Below are 22,412 nucleotides of genomic sequence, written 5' to 3'. Positions count from 1 at the left end.
GTGAGATTTAATCAGAAAAAGTTTTTTACTAAATAAAATTAAACTCTTCAGTATAAACAGATGAATACCTATTTTAAGTGAGGCTTGCTTTAGCTGTATACATCGTAGCCACACTTGGTTTTTATCCCGCCTAAGTCTCGATGTTTATCAACACTGATTTCCTTGGAGATTGCTTGTAGGCTGTGACTATAGGTGGAGTCATCAGCCTCTAGTATATTATATAATTAGAACACATTGCCCCTTCTTCATCAGACACTTGTTTGCAGACTGAATTACCTTGGATTATTATGTAAGGAAGAATTTGAATTCTCATACTCTAAGGTTTCCTTTGCCCTTTTTTTGTTTTGTTTTTTGGGGCAGTGTAGGATTGATTCAGAAACATAAGAGTGAAGTAAAATAAAAAGTTGTTTTATAATATACAGGTTTACTCTGTGTTTCCCAGCTGTATTTTATTTGAGGGTATTTTAGAGGTGTAGTCACTTGTTTGTTTGTTTTCCAAACTCTATAGACTGCATTTGAGTTTCATATCTGTTTGAATTCTCATTAAAGTTGTGGCTTGTCAAACTCCCAAGATGTTATTTGCTTAAAGTGTTTATGAGTTGAATATAGTTCATAACTTGAGATTCTCTTCTGGTGCAAGTATTCAGTTTAGCCACTGTCTTCTCTGATGGTGTTTTATTAGAAGGCAGTATAGAACAGCTAAATCTAATATTGTTTCCAACATTTTACAAATGTCGTAAGACCTTTATAAATGTATTTTGTGACAGTTCAAGAGATTGGACTACAGTGACATTTATTAGTGAACTAAAAGTCCTTAAGAAAATGCGAGGTGATACTTTTATTTATTTTAAATAAAGAGGAGTTCCCATTTTTTGAGTGAGAAATTTTTTATTTTCTTTTTTTTAAAAAAGATTTTATTTATTTACTTGATAGACAGAGATCACAAGTAGGCAGAGAGGCAGGCAGAGAGAGAGGAGGAAGCAGGCTCCCTGCAGAGCAGAGAGCCCGACGTGGGGCTCGATCCCAGGATCCTGGTATCATGACCTGAGCCGAAGGCAGAGGCTTTAATCCACTGAGCCACTCAGGTGCCCCAATTTCTTATTTTCTAAGTAGTTTTATTTAAGAGGGTTTTAGACTTTTGGTCACATATGGAGGTTGGAATATGTTTATTTCTTCTTCATTCCTTAATGCAATAAAAAGATGGTAATAAGGGTAAATGAAGAAAGTGAGAGGCAACATAATATCTGACTAGAGAAGCGAGGTGTTAGAAATATTAGAAAGCAGATGGAGAAATTATCACCATTTAGCAGAGCTGAGCAGTTTTGATTGACCATAGTAGTGATCAGAAGGTTGAACTATAATTTATCTAATCATTCCCCTTAATGTTGAGTCATATATAGCATGTTTAGTGTCCGTATAATGAATTATCATAATTTATATAACCGTTCTCCCATTAATGACCATTGACGTTTTTTCACCTCTTCAGTGTTGTAAATAGCATTCCATGCATTTATTCTTTGAGAAAATATTTTAGATTTCCTTTTTCAACTTGTTTCCCCAAAATTGTTGAGTCAAAGTTTATGTCTATGGATATTGCCCCATTCTGCCAGATTGCTTCCCAAAGGCCATTCTCACCATTACCCTCAATGTGGAATCTCTGGTGTCACTACATTCTAGCTACCATTATGTTTACCTTAAGGTAGGTGTCAGTCAGGGGAGGAATGGGTGGTACTTGCAGTCGATTTGTTGGCTGTTATGCTTTGAAAGACATGAATAACAAGTGTACAGATTACTAGGTAAAGTTTACCTGGCTACCTTTACCACTGTTGACTTATGATAATGACAGGTGCTATGAGCTTAGAGGAAGAGGAATTTTCCTTTACTTGAGGTGTTCAGGGAAGACTTCAAGTAGGAAGTAAAATTAGAGCTACTTCTAAAATGGCAAAGATTTGAAGAGAAAATTTTGGATAATCAATGAAAGATATGTTAGTCTAGATCCATTCAGGAGACAGAAACCACACAGTAACTTAAATAGTTAACCTAACATAAGGAATTACTAAGCTATGGAAGAAGAGAAACTTTAAAGTTACTGTATAAAGAAAACTCTAAAGATACCCTAGGGCTGAGGGAGAGTACCCAGGAAAGGACAAACGTAGAGTGTGGGTTTCGATCTCATTGAAGAAGGTGTGGTTGCAGGTATGTGGTAGAGAAATTTGGTGGTTGCCTGCACCGGAGCTGGTCGGCAGTCACTGTGTTGGCAGGTGAACCAAGACTGGTGAGAGGTTGTACAGAGTGAATCAGGAAGCTGGTTCCGCTGTGAGGTCAGGAGCAGGTGGCTCCTGTGTTGGAAGGGCCACAGTAAAGCCTCTGGGATCCAGGTGAGTTGAGACTGCTAAGCAGGTTCAGAGGAAGTTGGGGCACTGCCTTAGGTACTGCTAGAATGGAATGTCAGAGAAGTTTCCCTCTTAAGCAACTCAGAGCTCTATTGGGCAAGGCAGTTCCAGGCTGCTATGTGGGACAAGGGTCAGGTGGCTAGTTCTTTAGTGTGCCTGTGGGCTGAGCAGAATGTGCAGGGAGCAGCCACCTGGTCCAAGGTGCTCACCTGTGTTCCCTGGGACTCTTGCTGTATTACTGCTGTTGCTGCCCGAACAGAGAACTAGAGAAGGACCAGCCAAATGCTGGAGAAAACTGTATTCTCTAGGCACCTTGGCACTAGAGCAGGGTATTTTTTCAATCTCCGCGCTATTGACTTCTTGGGCTAGTTAATTCTTCGGTGCAAGCACTATCCTCGACACTGTAGGATGTTAGGCAGCCCTGCTGGCTAACCTGACCTTGGTTCACACTCCCGTTGAGTCTTTCAGGTCACTGAAGACATGTCTCCCTGTTTCTCCTTACTCTTGTGGTTTGTTTAATTTTGTGCGTGTGTGTCATCCTATAATCCAGAATAGTTGACTAGTCTTATATCTCCTGTATTTGCTTGTGTATACTGAAATTCGCCTTTTTAAAAAATCTTGAATATTGCCTTTGGCTCAAAGCTTTACCTTTTAGCAACTCACTGTATTGTTTTTACCCCTCTTATTTAGAAATGGACTCAGAAATCAAGGAAGAAGTTCCTGTGCATGAAGAATTTATTTTATGCTGTGGAGTTGAAACCCAGGTTCTAAAATGTGGGCCCTGGACTAACCTCTTCAATGAGCCAAGAGCCAACAAGCCTAAGCTGCTTATTTTTATTATTACAGGTAAGTTTCAAAATCTGGATGAGGCGTCTTACTGTAGATAGAGTAAATTTTTCAGATTTTAAAGAGAAATTGATAAATTATAGAAAACTGTGTGGAAGGAAATAAAATCACTCAAATCATTGATAACAACTACCCTTTGTCCTTCAGTTGCTGGGCTTTTTGTTTTTCTTCTGTGCATTTATATTATGTAATGTTGTCTATATATATTTTAAATCATAGTTGGAAGTATACTATATATATAGTTTTGTAATCCACTTTTTAAAATTTCTTAGTGGGGCGCCTGGGTGGTTCAGTTGGTTAAGCCTCTGCCTTTGGCTCAGGTCATGATCTCAGGGTCCTGGGATCGAGCTCCGAATCAGGCTCTCTGCTCAGCGGGGAGCCTGCCTCCCCTTCTCTGTCTGTCTGCCTCTCCGCCTTCTTGTGATCTCTCTCTCTCTTTCTCTGTGTCAAAAAAATAAATGAAATCTTTAAAAAAAAAAAAAGTGGCGGGGGGATGCCTGGGTGGCTCAGTTGGTTGAACGACTCAGCTCAGGTCATGATCCTGGAGTCCTAGGATCGAGTCCCACATCAGGCTCCCTGCTCTGCGGGGAGTCTGCTTCTCCCGCTGACCTCTCTCCTTTCATGCTCTCTCTCTCAAATAAATAAATAAAATCTTAAAAAAAAAAAAAAAAGGAAAGAAAAAATAAATAAATAAAATTTCTTAGTATTTAGAGTAATTAAAATTATCACATTTTTGACAGTTTTCTTAAGTTATTTCTGCCTCATTCCAAGATGATTATGTTTACTGTAGAACATTTATATATCCTGAGATTCGGCAGCTGGATCATTTGTGGCTTTTGCTGGATCACTGTCAATAGAATGTTAGGTAGAGGTAGCTGCTTGCTTGTAGGTATTCAGAGTGCTTTTAAAATTGTGAGTTAGAACATATTTATATCACCCTGAAAGATCAAAAGTAAAACTGTAAATATGATCATACCGTATATAGCTAAGTCAGTGGCGTATTATGATTACATTTCTTTTCTTTTCTTTTCTTTTAACAATTTTATTTATTTAAGAGAGACAGACAGAGACAGCAAGAAAGAGCATGAGCAGGGAGGAGAGGGAGAAGCAGGGTCTCCCCAGAGCAGGGAGTCTGATGCAGGGCTCCATCCCAGGACCCTGGGATCAAGACCTAAGCCCAAGGCAGACGCTTAACTGACTGAGCCAGCCAGGCACACCACATTTCTTGTACATTTTTTCTTGTTTGTTCTCCCTAGGTTAATGATTGTCTTATTTGCATAGTTTTATATTTTTGAATCACTAATTTATCCTAAAATTATTCCCTAGGAAGTGGGGGAAAAATCCTCTTATTGCGTTTGAGTAATCAGTCAGGTTTTGGTTTTTTCTTTCTTTGGAGCTATCCTTCACAGAACTCTGTTCTTTGGCTCCAGTCTGGACTGACTGACTTGTGGATCTGCTGTACAGGCCATCCTGGGGATTTTTTTCACTTTCCTCCTGGGTTAGATTCCATTTCCTGGATCCCATATTTTCTTATTTCTTGGTTTATTACTTAAGCACATCTTCTAGGAACTTCAGAAGGTTCTTCAGAAGGAACTTCAGAAGAGGTGCTTGGGAAGTAATGTTTTAAAGATCTATCGTGTCAGAAAATGTCTTGGACTTCTAGGATGCAGATCATTTTTCCTGACAGTTTAGAGGGCATTTTAGCTGTTTTCTAGGGTTCAGAGCTGCTTTTGAGAAGTCTCAATATCATTCTGATTTTCAATCTTTTATATTTGAAGCTCCCCTGCAAGGCAGAACATTTTAGATCTTTTCTTTGGTGTAAGAGTCTGAAATTTTATGGGAAAAGCACCTTGGTATGGATGTTTTTTCATCCACTGTAGATTTAGTGGACCCTTTTAAGCCAAAAACTCATACACTTCAATTCTAAAAGCTATGTTTTTTTCTTTTTTTATAGACTCTTGTTTCATGGGTGCATTATCATTTCCTTTGGCCTCTTGCATTCTTAGAGTTTTTAGTGTGCATTAGTGTTTGTTTTTCCTCAAATGTTTGATAGCACTTTCATTTTTCAGAGGAAGACATAAACAGCTAATTGAAATCCTTGTCTTCAGTGTCAATGCTTGTCCACAGTTGCACCTAGAGTGACCAACCGTCATAGTCTGCGAGATTTTCCAGGACACATGGTTTCTGATACTAAAAACACAACAGCCCTAGGCAAAACAGGATGGCTGGTCACCCTAGAAATCTTCATGCTAGGGTAATTGGGTAGGGACCCAGCATTTCACTGGAGAATTTCCAGCTTTTATTATCTGCAGATGTTTCTTGGGCCATTTAGTTTTTCCAGGAAGGAATCTTCCAGTATCCAGTTTGAGGAGTGGAAGCCTGTTTGCTGATATTCAGGGCTGAACAAGGGAAAGAAGGTTGGGAGTTTCAGTGTTGAGTAGCACTTAATCTGACCCCTTCTTGGTAAAGTGCTTCTGTTTGCAGCTGGCCTAAGATTCCTGATCCAAAATGCCTCTTCCGTTTAACCTCTTCTGGAAATAAAACTTCCAGTCTCCTGCCATGATGTAAAAGTCTTTTTGGAAAGCAGTCTATCGATATCTACCAAAATTAAAAATACATATGCTTTGCTAGCAGCAAGAGAGAGTTTGAAGTTAGAGGCATGACACAAGCTATTTGATGGAGCAGAGATTTGAGGCCAGGGCAGAGTATAGGATTGAGAAGGTAAGTAGAAACGTTCTCTTAGACTGGAGATGGCATATTCTTCTGAGGCTAGCATGAAGGAGGTGAAGTTAGTTACTGAAGTGGAGAAGCATGAAGGCATGTCAGAGGGACTAAAGTAGTTTCTGCCTCCTGAGCTCTGTCTTCTCTGCTAATTAAGAGTTGAGGTCATCTGTTGAGAGTAAATGTGGCAAAGTGTAGATAAGGGCCCTGAGGAAAGTGGTCAGCACTGAGAACAGCAGATATGTAGGATGAAAGGAATTATCAACCAAACCAAATAGGCAGATTTTGAGCAGCACTGTGATGGGATAGCAGATGTATTGGGAGTGAGATCTCAAAGAGTAGAAGGCCTATCAGAGTGAGAATGGTTTGAATGTTAACCATTTCTGGGTAATGAGAAAATCTAAGCCTGTGATTCTTCAAGTTGGGGTTGGGACCAGCAGTATCAACCGAGAACTCCCTAGACATGCAGGTTCTTGGGCCCCATTCTAGACCTTCTGAACCAGAAACTCTGGGGGTGTAACAGCCTCTGCGTTAGCAAACCCTCCAGAGGATTGTGATATGCACACCACTGATCTGGGGCATAGTTCATTGGGTAGGCTTAATGTAGGTGACGTTCTTCAAATTTGATTAACGTAATGAGTTATGGGACAAAGGTGTTGGCTCAGTGAATCCACCTGGATTTTGAAATCTCCTGACATGGAATGGCAAGTGAGACTATCATTTAAGGGTCAAGGTTTTCAGGGAATGTGTGAGAATGACTATACAGTTGATAGATGAAAGTGGAGGAGGAGAGGTTGTTAGAGTAAAATGGATTAGTAAGTGGAGCTGATTGCTCACTGTGCTTCCCCACTCAGAGGTGCTCATTCACTTACTTGTGTGCACTCGGTGTGGGGAATCCTCTGTTGCAAAAGTCTTTGCTCTCCTTGAGGCATAAGAGTGTTAGAGAAGAGTGCCTGCTCTTCTGCACAGGCTTGAAAGGAAGGGTCCATTATAGCAGGCGGCCAGGTTTAACAAACAATGAAGAGGTAGATACAGGGAACATTCAGTGAAGACCTGGTGGAGAAAGGGAAACCTAAAACATTTGTTGTTTTATGGTGTTATGGTTTTATAGTGCTTTGACGTTTTCAGATGATACTTGGTTTCTCAGTGTTCTTTCATGTTTGCCCTTCTATTCTCATTGCTGCCCTTGGCCCTTTTTCTTGGACTTCATGGGACCTGTAGGCTGGTGCTGCTCATTAGTTTTGGAATTCAGAACTGTATTTTGTATTTGGGCTGAGTCTGTTAATACTGTTGGGGAAATGAGGGTGACAGTATTTCAAGGATTGTTAAGCCACTAAAGACATCATGTTTAGTCTATCTCTGACAGACTGATAGGACGTTTCATTTTAAATCATTTTATATTTGCAGCTAACAAAATGAATCAATCACTTTTAAGTTAGTAATGATAATGAAAAGGGATTTAGTAGAATCTGCAGATTGAGGAACTTTTAATTTCACCTTTTCCAGTGAACCTGTGTTTTAAGAGTGTTTGTTAAGTAGCAGTATCCTTGGACTTTCTTTAAATAGAGAAATGAGCAAAGGGAGCCCAATTGAGAATTCACTCTAGAACATATTGAGTCATTCTAACTCTCAAGTGGTCATCTGGGTATAATAGAGTCATGTAATATGTCTTGTGTGGAGTACAGTGATTGGAAATGGAACAGACAAGTCTCCATAGGGAAGCCCAAAGTTCTTTGCCCATGACAGCCTTCTATATAGGTGCCATGACGCATTAACTTCACATGTGGTGGTTTTGTCTTCTACTAGATTAACTAACTGGAAGGCGTAGGTCTACAATTACCATGTTGAATAGTTAGAGTTTATTGCCATTTGGGGTCTAGTGATGGTCACCACAGCCTCTGTTATATGTTGCTCAAGCATTTGACCACATGTCCAGCCAAGTATGTGTTAATAACACATTTTGATATGCTTCGATACAGTGTTTTACTAGCATTTTTATATTAGAATGTTTCTGAACATCCCTACTTCTGAAGATACAAATATACATACATGCATGTGTGTTTATGTCTGATTTTAGTTGCAGAAAAGACCCTTTTCAATCTTTTGTGGTTTCCTAACTAAGAAGTTAAGTTCGTGGCTCATAACGTGTAACAGTGAAGTATGCAATGACATTTAAATCGTTTGTGTTACATTTTCCACTTCTATCTCAGTTTTAAGTTGAATCTTCATGATACTTACTGGCCATTGCGGGCTCTTCTGTTTCTTCTGGAGCCAAACTCTTCATTGCTTGAGGGCCTTTGCACCTGTTCTTCCCCTGTCCTGGTCTGGGTGATTTGTTTTCACCTTTTGGGTCTTAGCTAAATGCCACCTCCTCAAACATTTTTCTCAGGCCACTCTAATTTCTTCCCTTCTCTATCACATGATCCTCTTTATTTCGTCATAGAAGTTATCTTACTCTTGAGTTATCTTATGTACTTATTTAGTTATGTGTATGTATTTCCTACTAGAATATGAATTACGAAAAGACCTTTATCTGTCCTGTACCTGACACCATGACTTCCATGTAGTAAGTGGTCAATAAGTAACTGATAACTCAAAAAATATACAAATGAAGCTATAGCACTGACTAGAGTGAAATGAACATGGAGTAGTTGACATTATCATTTACTTAATGATGATAAAATGGTGAAAAAGAAAGCTTCAAGGGATTTGCTTAAGATCTTATAGTCATTAAGGGAAAGAACTCAGAACCCAGAGATAGAAAACATTGTTCTATAGCAGTTCATTAGCTAGTACTCTCAGTTTCATATAACTCATCATAATTATTGCATCAAAATTATGTAGTTGTTATCTATGGATTCTTCTGAAACCAGTTTTAACATACTATACACCTTAAACCACAGAATGTCACATGTCAAATTTATTCAATAAATAAATATGTAGATTGTATACTTTGCTGAGAGGTAGCAAGATGGCGGAGGAGTGGGAAACTGAAATAGCATTAGATCCCAGGAGTTCAGCTAGATAGTTATCAAACCATTCTGAACACCTACAAACTTAACAGGAGATAGAAAAGAAGAAGAGCAGGAATTCTAGGAAATCAACAGAAAATCAACCACTTTCTGGAATGAAGGATGTGTGGAGAAGTCAATCCTAAGCAATGGGAAGATAGACCACAGGGGGAAGGGCCGGCCCCCAGCAAGTTGGAGCAGCGGAGCACAAAATCGGAACTTTTAGAAGTCTGCTTCACAGAGGGATGCCGCTCCAGAGGCTAAGCAGGGGTGGAGCCCTCGAGGGGACCATGTGGTCTCCTCCTGCGGGATCACAGAAAGACTGGAGGTGTCTGAGTGGGCAGAGCTCCCAGATAATCAGAGCAGGGAAGCCGGCTGCAGAGACAGAGCCAAGGACGTGGCTTTCAGCCCGGGGTTACCTTAAAGCGTGATCTGGGGCAGTCAGGCCCCTGCTTTTCAAGCAGGGACCCCACAAGTGGCAGATTCAGAGAAACCGCCCCCCCCTTCCTCCTCCAGGAGGAGTGGAGCGGGAACGCACGGCAGGAATCTGCTGGGTTTGGAGGATCCAAATGTGGGGGCATGCCAGAAACAGAAATGCTCGGTCACAGGCAAGGTGAGCACAGAGCGCAGCCAGAGACCAGGGAGATGGGAGGGATTGAGTGCTTTTCTCCAAGGGTACACTGAGGAGTGGGGCTTGGAGCTCTTGGCTCCTCTGGGCCTGAGATTGGGAGGCCACCATCTTCATTCCCATCCTCCAAAGCTATACAGAAAGCATTCAGGGAACAAAAGCTCCCAAGAGTGAACTGGAGCAGATTACTTACCCTGGCCCCTGGCAAGGGCGGTACAATTCTATCTCGGGCAAAGACTTGAGAAACACCACAACAGGCCATTCTCCCAGAAGATCAGCAAGAATATCCAGCCAAGACCCAAGTTTACCTATCAATGAGAACTGCCAAACTCCAGAGCTAGGGGAAAACAACACAGAATTCATGGCTTTTTTTCACATGATCTTTAGTCTTGCAAAGTTAATTTTTTTAATTTTATTTTTTTCTCATTCTATTTTTTTAACTTTTCCTCTTGCTCTTTTAACATTGTTTAACTATTTTATCAATACCTTTTTTAAAAAAACTTTTTAAATTTTCATTGTTAAAGTCATATTTTATCCCTTCATTGTATTTAACCTTATTTTTATATACATATAGGGTTTATTTCTTTAAATTTTTTGGATATAATTTCTTCTAATAAATCAAAATATACCCTAAATCTAGCTCCAGCCTGATCACATTCTCTCTGCTTTTTTTTTTCCAACCAACTTATCAATTCCTCTTTTAGAATCTTTTAATTTTCATCTTTACAGTTATATTCCGTCCCTTCATTGTGTTTACCCTTATTTTTGTATACATATAAGATTTTCTATCTTTAAAATTTCTTTAAAATTTTGGATTTTAGGAGGTAGTTTCTTCTAAGAGGCCAGAATACACCCACAATCAAGTGCATGGCTCCGTTCTATTCACCAGTCTTAAATATATTTTATTTATTTATTTATTTATTTATTTATTTATTTATTCCCTCCTTCTCCCCCCAGTTTCGGGTCTCTTCTGATTTGGTTAGCATATATTTTTCTGGGGTCTTTGCCACCCTTTTAGTATTTTACTCTCTCATTCATGTATTCTTATCTGGGTAAAGTGACAGGGTGGAAAAACTCACCACAAAAAAAAAAAAAGGACATGGGGCAGTACTGATGGCTAGAGACCTATCAATACGGACATTGGTAATATGTCAGAACTAGAGTTCAGAATGATGATTCTCATGGTGCTAGTTGGGCTCCAAAAAGGCATGGAGGATATTAGAGAAACATTGTCTGGAGAAATAAAAGCCCTTTCTGGAGAAATGAAAGAACTAAAATCTAACCAAGCTGAAATCAAAAAAGGAATTAATGAGGTACAATCAAGGATGGAGGCTCTGACTGCTAGGATAAATGAAGCAAAAGGGAGAATTAGTGATGTAGAAGACCAAATGACAGGGAATAAAGAAGCTGAGCAAAAGAGAAACAAACAACTACTGGACGACGGGAGGAGAATTCAAGAGAAAAGTGAACCATAAGACAAAACAATATTTGAATAATCTTGATTCCAAACGAAGAAGAAACAGAGGGGCAGAAGGTATATTGAAGCAAATTATTGTAGAGCATTTCCCTAATATGGCAAAGGAACAAGCATCAAAATCCAGGAGGCACAGAGAGCCTCCTCAAAAAATCGATAAAAATGGGTCCACACCCCGCCATCTAATAGTAAAAATTTACAAGCCTTAGTGACAAAGAGAAAATCCTGAAAGCAGCTCAGGACAAAAGGCCTGTAACGTACAATGGTAGAAATATTAGACTGACAGCAGATTTATCCACAGAGACCTGGCAGGCTAGAAAGGACTGGCATGATATATTCAGAGTACTAAATGAGAAAAACATGCAGCCAAGAATCCTATATCCAGCTAGGCTGTCATTGAAATTGAAGGAGAGATAAAAAGCTTCCAGGACAAACAAAAATTAAAAGAATTTGCAAATACCAAACAAGCCCTACAGGAAATATTGAAAGGGATCCTCTAAGCAAAGAGAGAGCCTTAAAGTAATAGACCAGGAAGGAACAGAGACAATATGCAGTAACAGTCACCTGATAGCCAATACAAGTACACTAAATGCCCATCTTTCAGTAGTTTCCCTGAATGTAAATGGACCAAATGCCCCGATCAAAAGACACAGGGATGAATGGGTTTAAAAATGGATTAAAAAAAAAAAACACAAGACCCATGAATATGCTGTCTACAAGAAACTCACTTTAGACCCAAAGATACCTCCAAATTTAATGTGAGGGGAGTGGAAAACAATTTATCATGCTAATGGACATCAAAAAAAAGCTGGGGTGGCAATCCTTATATCAGATAAATTAGATTTCAAGCCAAAGACTATAATAAGAGATGAAGGACACTATATCATACTTAAAGGGTCTTTTCAACAAGAAGATCTAACAATTTTAAATATCTATGCCCCTAACATGGGAGCAGCCAATTATATAAACCAACTAATAACAAAATCAAAGAAACACATCAACAATAATACAATAATAGTAGGGGACTTTAACACCCCCGTCACTGAAATGGACAGATCATCTAAGCAAAAGATTAACAAGGAAATAAAGGCTTTAAGTGACACACTGGATCAGATGTACTTCACAGATATATTCAGAACATTCCATCCCAGAGCAGCAGAATACACATTCTTCTCTAGTGCACATGGAACAATCTCTAGAATAGATCACATCCTGGGTCACAAATCAGGTCTCAACTGGTACCAAAAGATTAGGATCATTCCCTGCATATTTTCAGACCACAGTGCTCTGAAGCTAGAACTCAATCACAAGAGGAAAGTTGGAAAGAACTCAAATACATGGAGGCTAAAGAGCATCCTGCTAAAGAATGAATGGGTCAACCAGAAAATTAAAGAAGAATTTTTTAAAAATTCATGGAAACAAATGAAAATGAAAGCACAACTGTTCAAAATCTTTGGGACACAACAAAGGCAGTACTGAGAGGAAAGTATGTAATAATACAAGCCTTTCTCAAGAAATAGGAAAGGTCTTAAGTATACAACCTAACCCTACACCTCAAGGAGCTGGAGAATGAATAGCAAAGAAAACCTAAACCCAGCAGGAGAAGTGAAATAATAAAGACCAGAGCAAAAATCAATGAAATAGAAACCAAAAGGACAGTAGAACAAATCAACGAAACTAGGAGCTGTTTCTTTGAAAGAATTAATAAGATTGATAAGCCCCTGGTCAGAGTTATCAAAAAGAAAAGAGAAAGGGCCCAAATTAATAAAATCATGAATGAAAGAGGAACAATCACAACCAACACCAAAGAAATACAGACAATTACAAGAATGTATTGTGAGCAACTATATGCCAGAAAATTTGACAATCTGGAAGAAGTGAATGGATTTCTAGAGATGTATAAACTACCAAAAGTGAACCAGGAAGAAATAGAAAACCTAAATAGATCCATAACGAGTAAGGAGATTGAAGCAGTCATCAAACATCTCCCAACAGGGGCACCTGGGTGGCTCAGTGGGTTAAAGCCTCTGCTTTTGGCTCGGGTCATGATCCCTAGGGATCCCTCGGGTCCTGGGATCGAGCCCCACCTGGGCTCTCTGCTCAGCAGGGAACCTGCTTCCACCTCTCTATCTGCCTGCCTTTCTGCCTACTTGTGATATCTGCCTGTCAAATAAATAAATAAATAAAATCTTTAAAAAAGAAAAAAATCAGGGCACCTGGGTGGCTCAGTGGGTCAGGCCTCTGCTTTCAGCTCAGGTCATGATCTCAGGGTCCTGGGATCGAGCCCCACATCGGGCTCTCTGCTCAGTGAGGAGCCTGTTTCTCCCTCTCTCTCTGCCTGCCTCTCTGCCTACTTGTGACCTCTCTCTCTGTCAAATGAATAAATAAAATATTTTTTAAAAAAAAGAAAAAGAAAAAAATCTCCCAGCAAACAAGTTAAGGACTCAAACTGTAACTCTTTGCCGATGATATGATACTTTATTGAAAAACCCGAAAGACTCCACCCCGGGGCGCCTGGGTGGCTCAGTGGGTTAAAGCCTCTGCCTTTGGCTTAGGTCATGATCCCAGGGTGCTGGGATCAAGCCCCATATAGGGCTCTCTGCTCAGAAGGGAACCTGCTTCCTCCTTTCTCTCTGTCTGCCTCTCTGCCTACTTGTGATCTCTGTCTGTGAAATAAATAAAATCTTAAAAAAAAAAAAAAAAGACTCCACCCCAAATCTGCTAGAACTTGTACAGGAATTCAGTAAAGTATCGTGATATAAAATCCATGCACAGAAATCAGTTACATTTCCATACACCAACAGCAAGACAGAAGAAAGAGAAATTAAGGAGACAATCCCATTTACAACTGCACCCAAAACAATAAGATATCTAGGAATAAACCTAACCAAAGAGGCACAGAATCTGTACTCAGAAAACTATAAAGTACTCATGAAAGAAATTGAGGGAGACACAAAGAAATGGAAAAACATTCCATGCTCATGGATTGGAAGAAGAAATATTGTTAAAATGTCTATGCTACCAACAAAGAACACGGTGGACATGGGAGATGGAGAGGAGAGGGAGTTCAGGGAAACTGGAAGGGGAGATGAACCATGAGAGACTATGGACTCTGAAAAACAACCAGAGGGTTTTGAAGGGGCCGGGGGGGGGGGTGGGAGGTTGAGGAACCAGGTGGTGGGTAATAGGGAGGTCACGTACTGCATGGAGCACTGGGTGTGGTGCAAAAACAATGAACACTGTTATGCTGAAAATAAAGAAATTTAAAAAAAAAAAAAAAGAAAAGAAAGTGTACATAACCCAAACTATAGAGTTGAAACAATACTTTATTATTAAAAGTTCTATAAGAGTTGAAAAAAAAATGTCTATGCTACCTAAAGCAATCTACACATTTAATGCAGTCCGTATCAAAATACCATCAGTGTTTTTCCCAAGAAATGGAACAAATAATCATAAAATTTATATGGAACCAGAAAAGACCCCGAAGAGCCAGGGGAATGTTGAAAAAGAAAGCCAAAGTTGATGGCATCACAATTCCAGACTTCAGACTCTATTACAAAGTTGTCATCATCAAGATAGCATGGTACTGGCACAAAATAGACACATAAATCAATGGAACAGAATAGAGAGCCCAGAAATAGACCCTGAACCCTATGGTCAACTAATCTTTGACAAAGCAGGAAAGAATGGAAAAAAAGACATATTTTTTCAATGGAAAAAAAGACAGTCTCTTCAACGAATGGTGTTGAGAAAATTGGACAGCCACATGCATAAAAATGAAACTGGACTATTTAATTACACCACACACACAAAAAAATAGACTGAAAATGGATGAACAACCTCAATGTGAGACAGGAATCCATCAAAATCCTTGAGGAGAACACAGGCAGCAACCTCTTCAACCTCAGCTGCAGCAACTTCTTCCTAGAAACATCGCCAAAGGCAAGGGAAGCAAGGGCAAAAATGAACTATTGGGACTTCATCAAGATCAAAAGCTTTTGCACAGCAAAGGAAATAATCAACAAAACCAAAAGACAGTGGACAGACTGGGAGAAGATATTTTCAAATGACATATCAGATAAAGGGCTAGTATCCAAAATCTATAAAGAACTTAAGAAACCCAATTCCAAAAGAACAAATAATCCAATCAAGAAGTGGGCAGAAGACATGAACAGACATTTCTCCAAAGAAGACATCCAAATGGCCAACAGACACATGAAGAAGTGCTCAACATCACTCAGCCTCAGGGAAATACAAATCAAAACCACGATGAGATACCACCTCACACCAGTCAGAATGGCTGAAATTAACAAGTCAGGAAATGACAGGTGTTGGCGAGGATACAGAGAAAGGGGAACCCTCCTACACTGTTAGTGGGAATGCAAACTTGTGCGGCCACCCTGGAAAACAGTATGGAGGTTCCTCAAAAAGTTGAAAATAGAGCTACCCTACAACCCAGCAATCGCACTGCTGGTATTTACCCCAAAGATACAAATGTAGTGATCTGAAGGGGCACGTGCACCCGAATGTTTGTAGCAGCAATGTCCACAATAGCCAAAGTATGGAAAGAACCTAGATGTCCATCAACAGATGAATGGATAAAGAAGAGGTGGTATATATATACAATGGAATACTATGCAGCCATCAAAAGAAATGAAATCTTGCCATTTGCAATGATGTGGATGGAACTAGAGGGTATTATGGAGTGAAATAAGTTAATCAGAGAAAGACAATTATCATATGATCTCTCTGATCAGGGTGGGGGGTTGTGGGGGGGTAGGGAAGGAAAAAATGAAACAAGATGGGATCAGGAGGGAGACAAACCATAAGAGACGCTTAATCTCACAAAACAAACTGAGAATTGCCGGGGGGAAGTGGGAGGGAGAAGGTGGTTGGGTTATGGACGTTGGGGAAGGTATGGGTTATGGTGAGTGCTGTGAAATGTGTAAGCCTGATGATTCACAGACCTGTACCCTTTGGGCAAAAAATACATTATATGTTAATAAAAATAATTTTTTAAAAATATGTAATAATAATGCTAGCAATAATAGCTACCATTTATTCAGCACATACTGTGTATCAGGTATCATGCAAGTGATTTCCATGCGTTACCCCTAATGATAATGCCAGCTACTTTGTGGGCCTTTGTAAGATAAACTACAACAAGTTATGCAGAAGATCCTAAGCCAGGTAATTTATGCTCTTTTTAAAATTCATTATTACTATTTTCGTTTGTATATCTTATAGCTATCAAATATTTATTGAGCACTTATCATCTGTGTGGTCTTGGGCAAACTGTTTAACCTCCTTGTGCTTCAGTTTCCTTATCCATACAATGGAAATAGGAATAGTACTACCTTATGGGAGGACTAAATGAGTTAGTACATGCAAAACACTTAAATGCTGCCTAGCATATAATAAGGTACAAAACTTTAAAATGTGGACTGGCGGCACCTGGGTGGCTCAGTTGGTTGATTGTGATTTCAACTTGTGATTTCAGCTCAGGTCATGATCTCAGGGTAATGAGATCGAGCCCTGCGTAAGGATCCGCGCTCAGCAGGGAGTCTGCTTCAGACTTTCTCTCCTTCTCCTCTCCCCCTCTTCTGCTTGCTCTCTCTTTCCTTCTCTCAAATAAACATAAATAATTTTTTTAAATAAAATGTGGACTTATATTCTAGCCATATGAAAACCACTGTAGAACTTTGCTGAGAGACAAAACATTTGAGTAAGACATGACGCATTCCTAGAAGATTATAATCAATAATGTAAAAAAATCAAATCTTTCTCAATTAATGTATAAATGAGATGAAATTCAGTCAGAATTCCAAAAAGATTTTTAAAAATTGAAGCTGGTGAAAATAATTCTTTTTTTTTTTTAATTTTTTTTTTTAATTTTTTTTTTCTTTTTTACAGATAGAGAGAGAGAGAGAGAGAGAGATTACAAGTAGGCAGAGCAGCAGCCAGAGAGGGGAGGAAGCAGGCTCCCTGCCAAGCAGAGAGCCCGATACGGGGCTCGATCCCAGAGACCCTGAGATCATGACCTGAGCTGAAGGCAGAGGCTTAACCCACTGAGCCACCCAGGCGCCCCTGGTGAAAATAATTCTAAACGCTATGAGATCAGCCTAGAAAATTTAGGAGGGGAAAAGTAAGAGAAGGGATTTGCCCTGCCAGTTACTAAAACATTAAAATATAAATAAAATAAATATAAATTAATTAAATATAAATAAATACTGAGGTAGCCATCAAGACAGTATGGCACTGGCAGAGGAGAAAAGGAAAAAAATAAATGGAATTATTGGGAATTGGGATTAGAATTGGAATTAGAATTTGGAGTTAGAATTAGCAAACTAATGTGAAAGACCTTTCAAATCAATGCAGAAAGAGTGGATTATATTATAAATGGTCTTGGGACACTAATCACTTGGAAAGAAGATGGATTGCTACTTTGTACTTTATTCTCAAAAATATTTCAAACTTACTGAAGACTTAGATACAAACATGAAGCAGTGCTCTCCCCGTCCACCACGGATGTCACAGCCCGGTGCTACACACCCCTCCTCTCCTCCTCCTCCTCCTTAAGCTGCCCTGTGACCACTCAGCTGACCAGAGAGCATACTGCTGCCTTTGAGGAAGTTTCTGTGCTAGTTAACAAAAATGACACTAGTACAGTGACAAAAAGAAATTTGGAACTTGGGTCAGTAGGTGAGAATGCAGCAGAAGCAAAATAGCCGTAAGAGTGTTAAGACCATTTATTACTATCATGGCCAGACATAAGTCAGTAGCTAACATTTCTGCAGCACTTGGGTATCAAGCAGTGTTTAAGTTCTTTGCATACATCAGTTCACTTAGTTCTCACATGATGTAGTCGATTATTATCCTCATCTTGTAGACAAAGATGCTAAGGCCCAGAGAGGTTAGATGACTTTCCGAAAGTCACACACTTGGTAAGTAGCGAAGCCAGGATTCCACCTCACGCAGTCGGGCTCCAGAGTCTATGCCCTCCACCACTTTGCTTCTTTGCCTGTCTAGGAAACGGACAGATGCAGGTCATGAAGAAATAAATCAGTGTTTTTCAACAAGGGTGGCAAAGGTTTTATCAGTGCAGCAAAACCATGTCATGGAATTGCAAAGAGGAAAAAACCTAATAGGATGAAGAAATAATAAATTGATTGGAAAATTGGTATTGATGGAAGAGGACCCGTATCTGTGAAAGCATTATACAGATGATGATTGCAAGATGAAAACCCCATCTCACTGTCTTTTCCCCCTAAAGATATATCAGATTGACTCTTTTTCTAAAAGGTCATTATTCATTCCATTTCTCTATAGCAAGCCTATGTCAAAAATACCTTCTGTGTATACACAAGAAAAGCCTGTATGTATTAGTTGGTGGTCTTTTTCCCAAAAGGTCAAACTGTACATCTGCTTGTAATCTAAGTCCTTGTGATAAATGGCAAGGAAACCTCAGTAGACTCCTCAAAGTACTCTTTGTGAATGATTCTTCCACTGATTTGTTTTCATGCAACTTGCTAACTGAGCACAGTTAAATCTTGAAGCCCTTTTGAGATAGGATGAATGACTTTGGACTACTAGGATGATAATGGGAAGCCACTGAGAGGGATGTAAATAGGATACTGCTATGAGTTGATTTGAAGTTTGAAGGTATCTCTCTGGGTACCCTGCAAAATGGGCTCCCAGGGGACAAGAGTAGATAGAAGCCCCATGAGGAGGCTGCTGCAGGAAACTCAGTGATAATCTTAAGAGAGAGACATGAGATACATAAGACGTGAGATCTGTTTTGGAAACAAAGTTAACAGGACTTATTGGTGAATTGGTTGTGAAAAACAGGGAGAAACCAAGAGTGACTTCTGGTGTTAGGACTTAAGTATTTATTTGGTAGGATTGGTGGTTCTATTTACTAAGCTGAGGAATAGGGAGGAAGAGTTTATCTTCAAACCATTGGGGAACAAAGCAGGAGCAGAAATTTTCTGAGTGATCATTCCCAGATTTAAGGTAAAAAGGCTATTAAAATTGAAGTGTATATATAATTATTAGTAGATTTGTACAAGAAAGCGTGAGGTCTAATAGATCCTTCTTTTCCAGTCTGCATATCTTACATGAGCTTATCGCTTTAGTTAACTAAAACTCTGTGTTGCTTTAGTTAACTAAACTAACTCTGTGTTTCTTTTCTTAGGTAATCCAGGTTTTTCTGCCTTTTATGTGCCATTTGCAAAGGCTTTGTACTCTTCAATAAACCGACGCTTTCCGGTTTGGGTTATCAGTCATGCTGGACATGCTTTCGTCCCCAAAGGCAAGAAGATTCTTACAACTTCAGACGGTATGTCTTTATTAACATCTGTTTTCCTTTGTAGCGAGTGGGTGTTCATGTGTCTAGAAAGTCAGCTAAGGTTAAGAGTTATACCACTGGAAACCTCTACTCGTGGCATTGGGCCCATGCTGCCACGTTTTGGTAATTTTAGGATTTTTAGAGCCCTTTTCATTTTCTGCAGGTAGTTTTCTCTAAAAAATTGAGTAGATCAAACAGTTGTCTAAAACTTGCCCTATCTGTGGACTGACTAGTAATCAACTGTATATTTATTGATCAAACACTGTATTTCCAGGGCTGTACTAAGAGGATTGGTGGAGAAAAAATATAATCCATGGTCCTTATTCTAAAGAGGCTCATACCCAAACATTTAGAGAATGATGAAATGATCAACTCTGACCTGTTTGAGGAGTAAACGAAGGAAAGAACACAGTATGGGTTTGAAAAGACTTTGTGGAGTAGATGGGTTCCAACAGTTGAGTAGAATTTGGATCCGGGGGTTAGGGTGCATGCAGAGGGGTAACAGGAGGAAGACATAGCACAGCCAGGAGAGAGATTCAGTAGGTCTCCTGGTGCTGGGCAAGGCCAGACCTAGAGGAACCTCGGAGCTGGGGAGAGAGCCATGACGGCATTGGTTGACTCCTGGAGGCCTGTAAGTGGAGAAAGTAGCACTAGGTGGCTGCAGATTACCTGCTTCTAATGTATGAAAATTCATCATGCTCACTCTTCTAAAAAAGAAAACTATAACTTCGCTTCTCTGTAGGCCTTCCATTCAAGAGCCTTTTGTCCTAAGCACGACCCTTCGTTAATTTGAGGTGGAAGAGAGGTGGCTGTGGCTCTAGTTTGCTCCTGGTTCTGGGATGCCTCTCCCATGGTAGGAGCATCGTACTGAGCATCTGATGGTGGAAACCATGTGTGGGGAGGGAGGGAGAAAGGAACAGGTGATATGGGAACTCTCTGTACTAATCTGTTCAAATTTTCTATAAATCTAAAACCATTCTTTAGAATAAAGCCTGTTAAACAAAATACTGGAATTTAAAAATAATTTGGTATTTACATTTTGCTTTTTATCATTGCTGTGACAGAAACTGTAAAGTAGGTAGCTTGATTAATATGAATTTATTTTCTTATAGTCTGGAGGCTACAGGCCAGCATTAGGGTTTCAGCATGATTAGGTTCTGGGGAGAGCCCTCCTCCTGGCTTGCAGATGGCCTTGTTCTCTTTGAGTCTTCATATGACTGAGACAGAGAGAGAATGATTTCATGTGCTCCAGGATGCTCTCTGATCTCTTTCCTTACGAGGTCACTATTCCCATCATGAGGGCCCCACCCTTATTATTTAATCCTAATTAACTCTCAAAGGTCCTATCTCCCAGTACCATCATGGCAGTCATTTAAAGGGACATGGGCACCTGGGTGGCTCAGTCAGTTAAGCATCCGCCTTCAATTTAGGTGACTCTGTGTGTCACCTCACTGGGAACATCTCAATTCCCTGATTCTTTTTTTTTAATTTTTTAATTTTTAATTTTTAATTAATTAATTAATTAATTAATTAATTTTTTTTTTGAGAGAGAAAGAGAGAGTGCTCCCAGAGCACAAGCTGGTGGGGTTGGGGAGTGCAGAAGGAGAGAGAATGTTAAGCAGGCTCCTCCACGTACTCCACGTCCTGCGCAGATGCCCAGTTTAATCTCACAACCCATGGGATCATGACCTGACCCAAAAACACAGAGTCAGACACTTAACTGAAAGCCACCCAGGCACCCTGCAACTGCCCAGTTCTTGACCTCTCCTCTTACTTCTCACATGTAGTACTGTAGTCAGCTTCCTGAAATCTTAGTTCTGGTTCCAAAATCCTGAGTTAACTTTAAATTGATTTTAACATCAGATACCAGCTCTTGAGAACAGAATTGAATCTCCTTTTTTCCCCCCAGTTTCACTTAATTTAGTCATTTTTGAGTGCCTGCTGTGTACATGCCTCTTTACTAGCATTTAGGAAAAAATACACCTGTACTTAAAACACATTTGTTGCACTTAAATTGTTTATGGTTAGGTAATGTCACTGGCCAGACTTCCCATATCTCCTCTTTAAGGCATCCCATGTAAGATTACCCTCATCTCAGAAAACTCTCTACTCCTTTCTGCTCACAGCTTCCACAGTCAGTGCTCAGGCCCTTGGCGAGCCATCCTAGAAGCATACTTCCAGACTTCAGCTACTCGAGAGTTCTGCTGCCCCTCCACTACCTTGTTTACTGCCCTAATTGTCTTCCATTTAGAGTTATAGATCTGTAGATTCAGTGCGACCCCTGTATGAATTCCCACCAAAATTCCAGTTGTGGCATTTTTCAGAGAAATAGAAAAGAATCCCAAAACTCATATGGAATCATTAAAGTCACCAAATAGCCAATATAATCTTGAGAAAGAAACAAAAAGCTGAAGGCACAACACTTCCTGATTTCAAACTATCTTGCAAAGCTGTAATCAAAACAGTATAGCCCTGGCATAAAAAACAAACCTGTGGAACAGAACAAAGAGCCCAGAAATAAACACACATGTATAGAGCCAATGAATCTTTGATGGGGGCTCCAAGAATACACAATGGAGAAAGAGATAGTATCTTCAGTAAATGGTGTTAGGAAAACTGAATATTCACATGCAAGAAAATAAACAGAAGTATGTGTAAAATTAATTCAAAATGGATTAAATACTTAAATTTAGGACTGGAAATCAAAAACTTCCTAGAAGAAAACACAGGGGAAAAGCTCCTTGACACTGGACTGGACAGTGATTTTTTTGAGGATGACCCCAAAGAACAGGTAACAAAAGCAGATAAATATTGGGACTGTGTTAAACTAAAAATCTGCAAAGCAAAGGAAACAATCAACAAAATGAAAAGACAACCTATGGAAAGGGAGAAAATATTTGTAAACCATCTATCTGACCCAAAATATATAAGGAACTCATATACCTCAATAGTAAAAACAAACAAACAAACCTAATAGTCTGATTTAAAAATG

The 22,412-nt window shown here is 39.6% G+C and overlaps 1 protein-coding gene across 1 annotated transcript in view; it reads left to right on the top strand.

Annotated features, from left to right (window-relative positions):
• Positions 1-22,412, top strand: part of LDAH (lipid droplet associated hydrolase) — a 109,678-nt gene that overhangs the window by 10,201 nt on the left and 77,065 nt on the right. Inside the window, exons 2-3 of the mRNA XM_045979864.1 lie at positions 3,084-3,239; positions 19,268-19,411. Of these exons, the coding sequence (XP_045835820.1) occupies positions 3,086-3,239; positions 19,268-19,411 (298 nt within the window). The 5' untranslated portion in view covers positions 3,084-3,085. The remainder of the gene's footprint in view (positions 1-3,083; positions 3,240-19,267; positions 19,412-22,412) is intronic.

The sequence above is a fragment of the Meles meles genome, chromosome 15, assembly GCF_922984935.1.
Source record: "Meles meles chromosome 15, mMelMel3.1 paternal haplotype, whole genome shotgun sequence".
In the NCBI taxonomy this organism is placed as follows: domain Eukaryota; kingdom Metazoa; phylum Chordata; class Mammalia; order Carnivora; family Mustelidae; genus Meles; species Meles meles.
The sequence above is the reverse complement of the archived record's forward strand: the minus strand, read 5'-3'. Positions and strand labels throughout refer to the sequence as shown.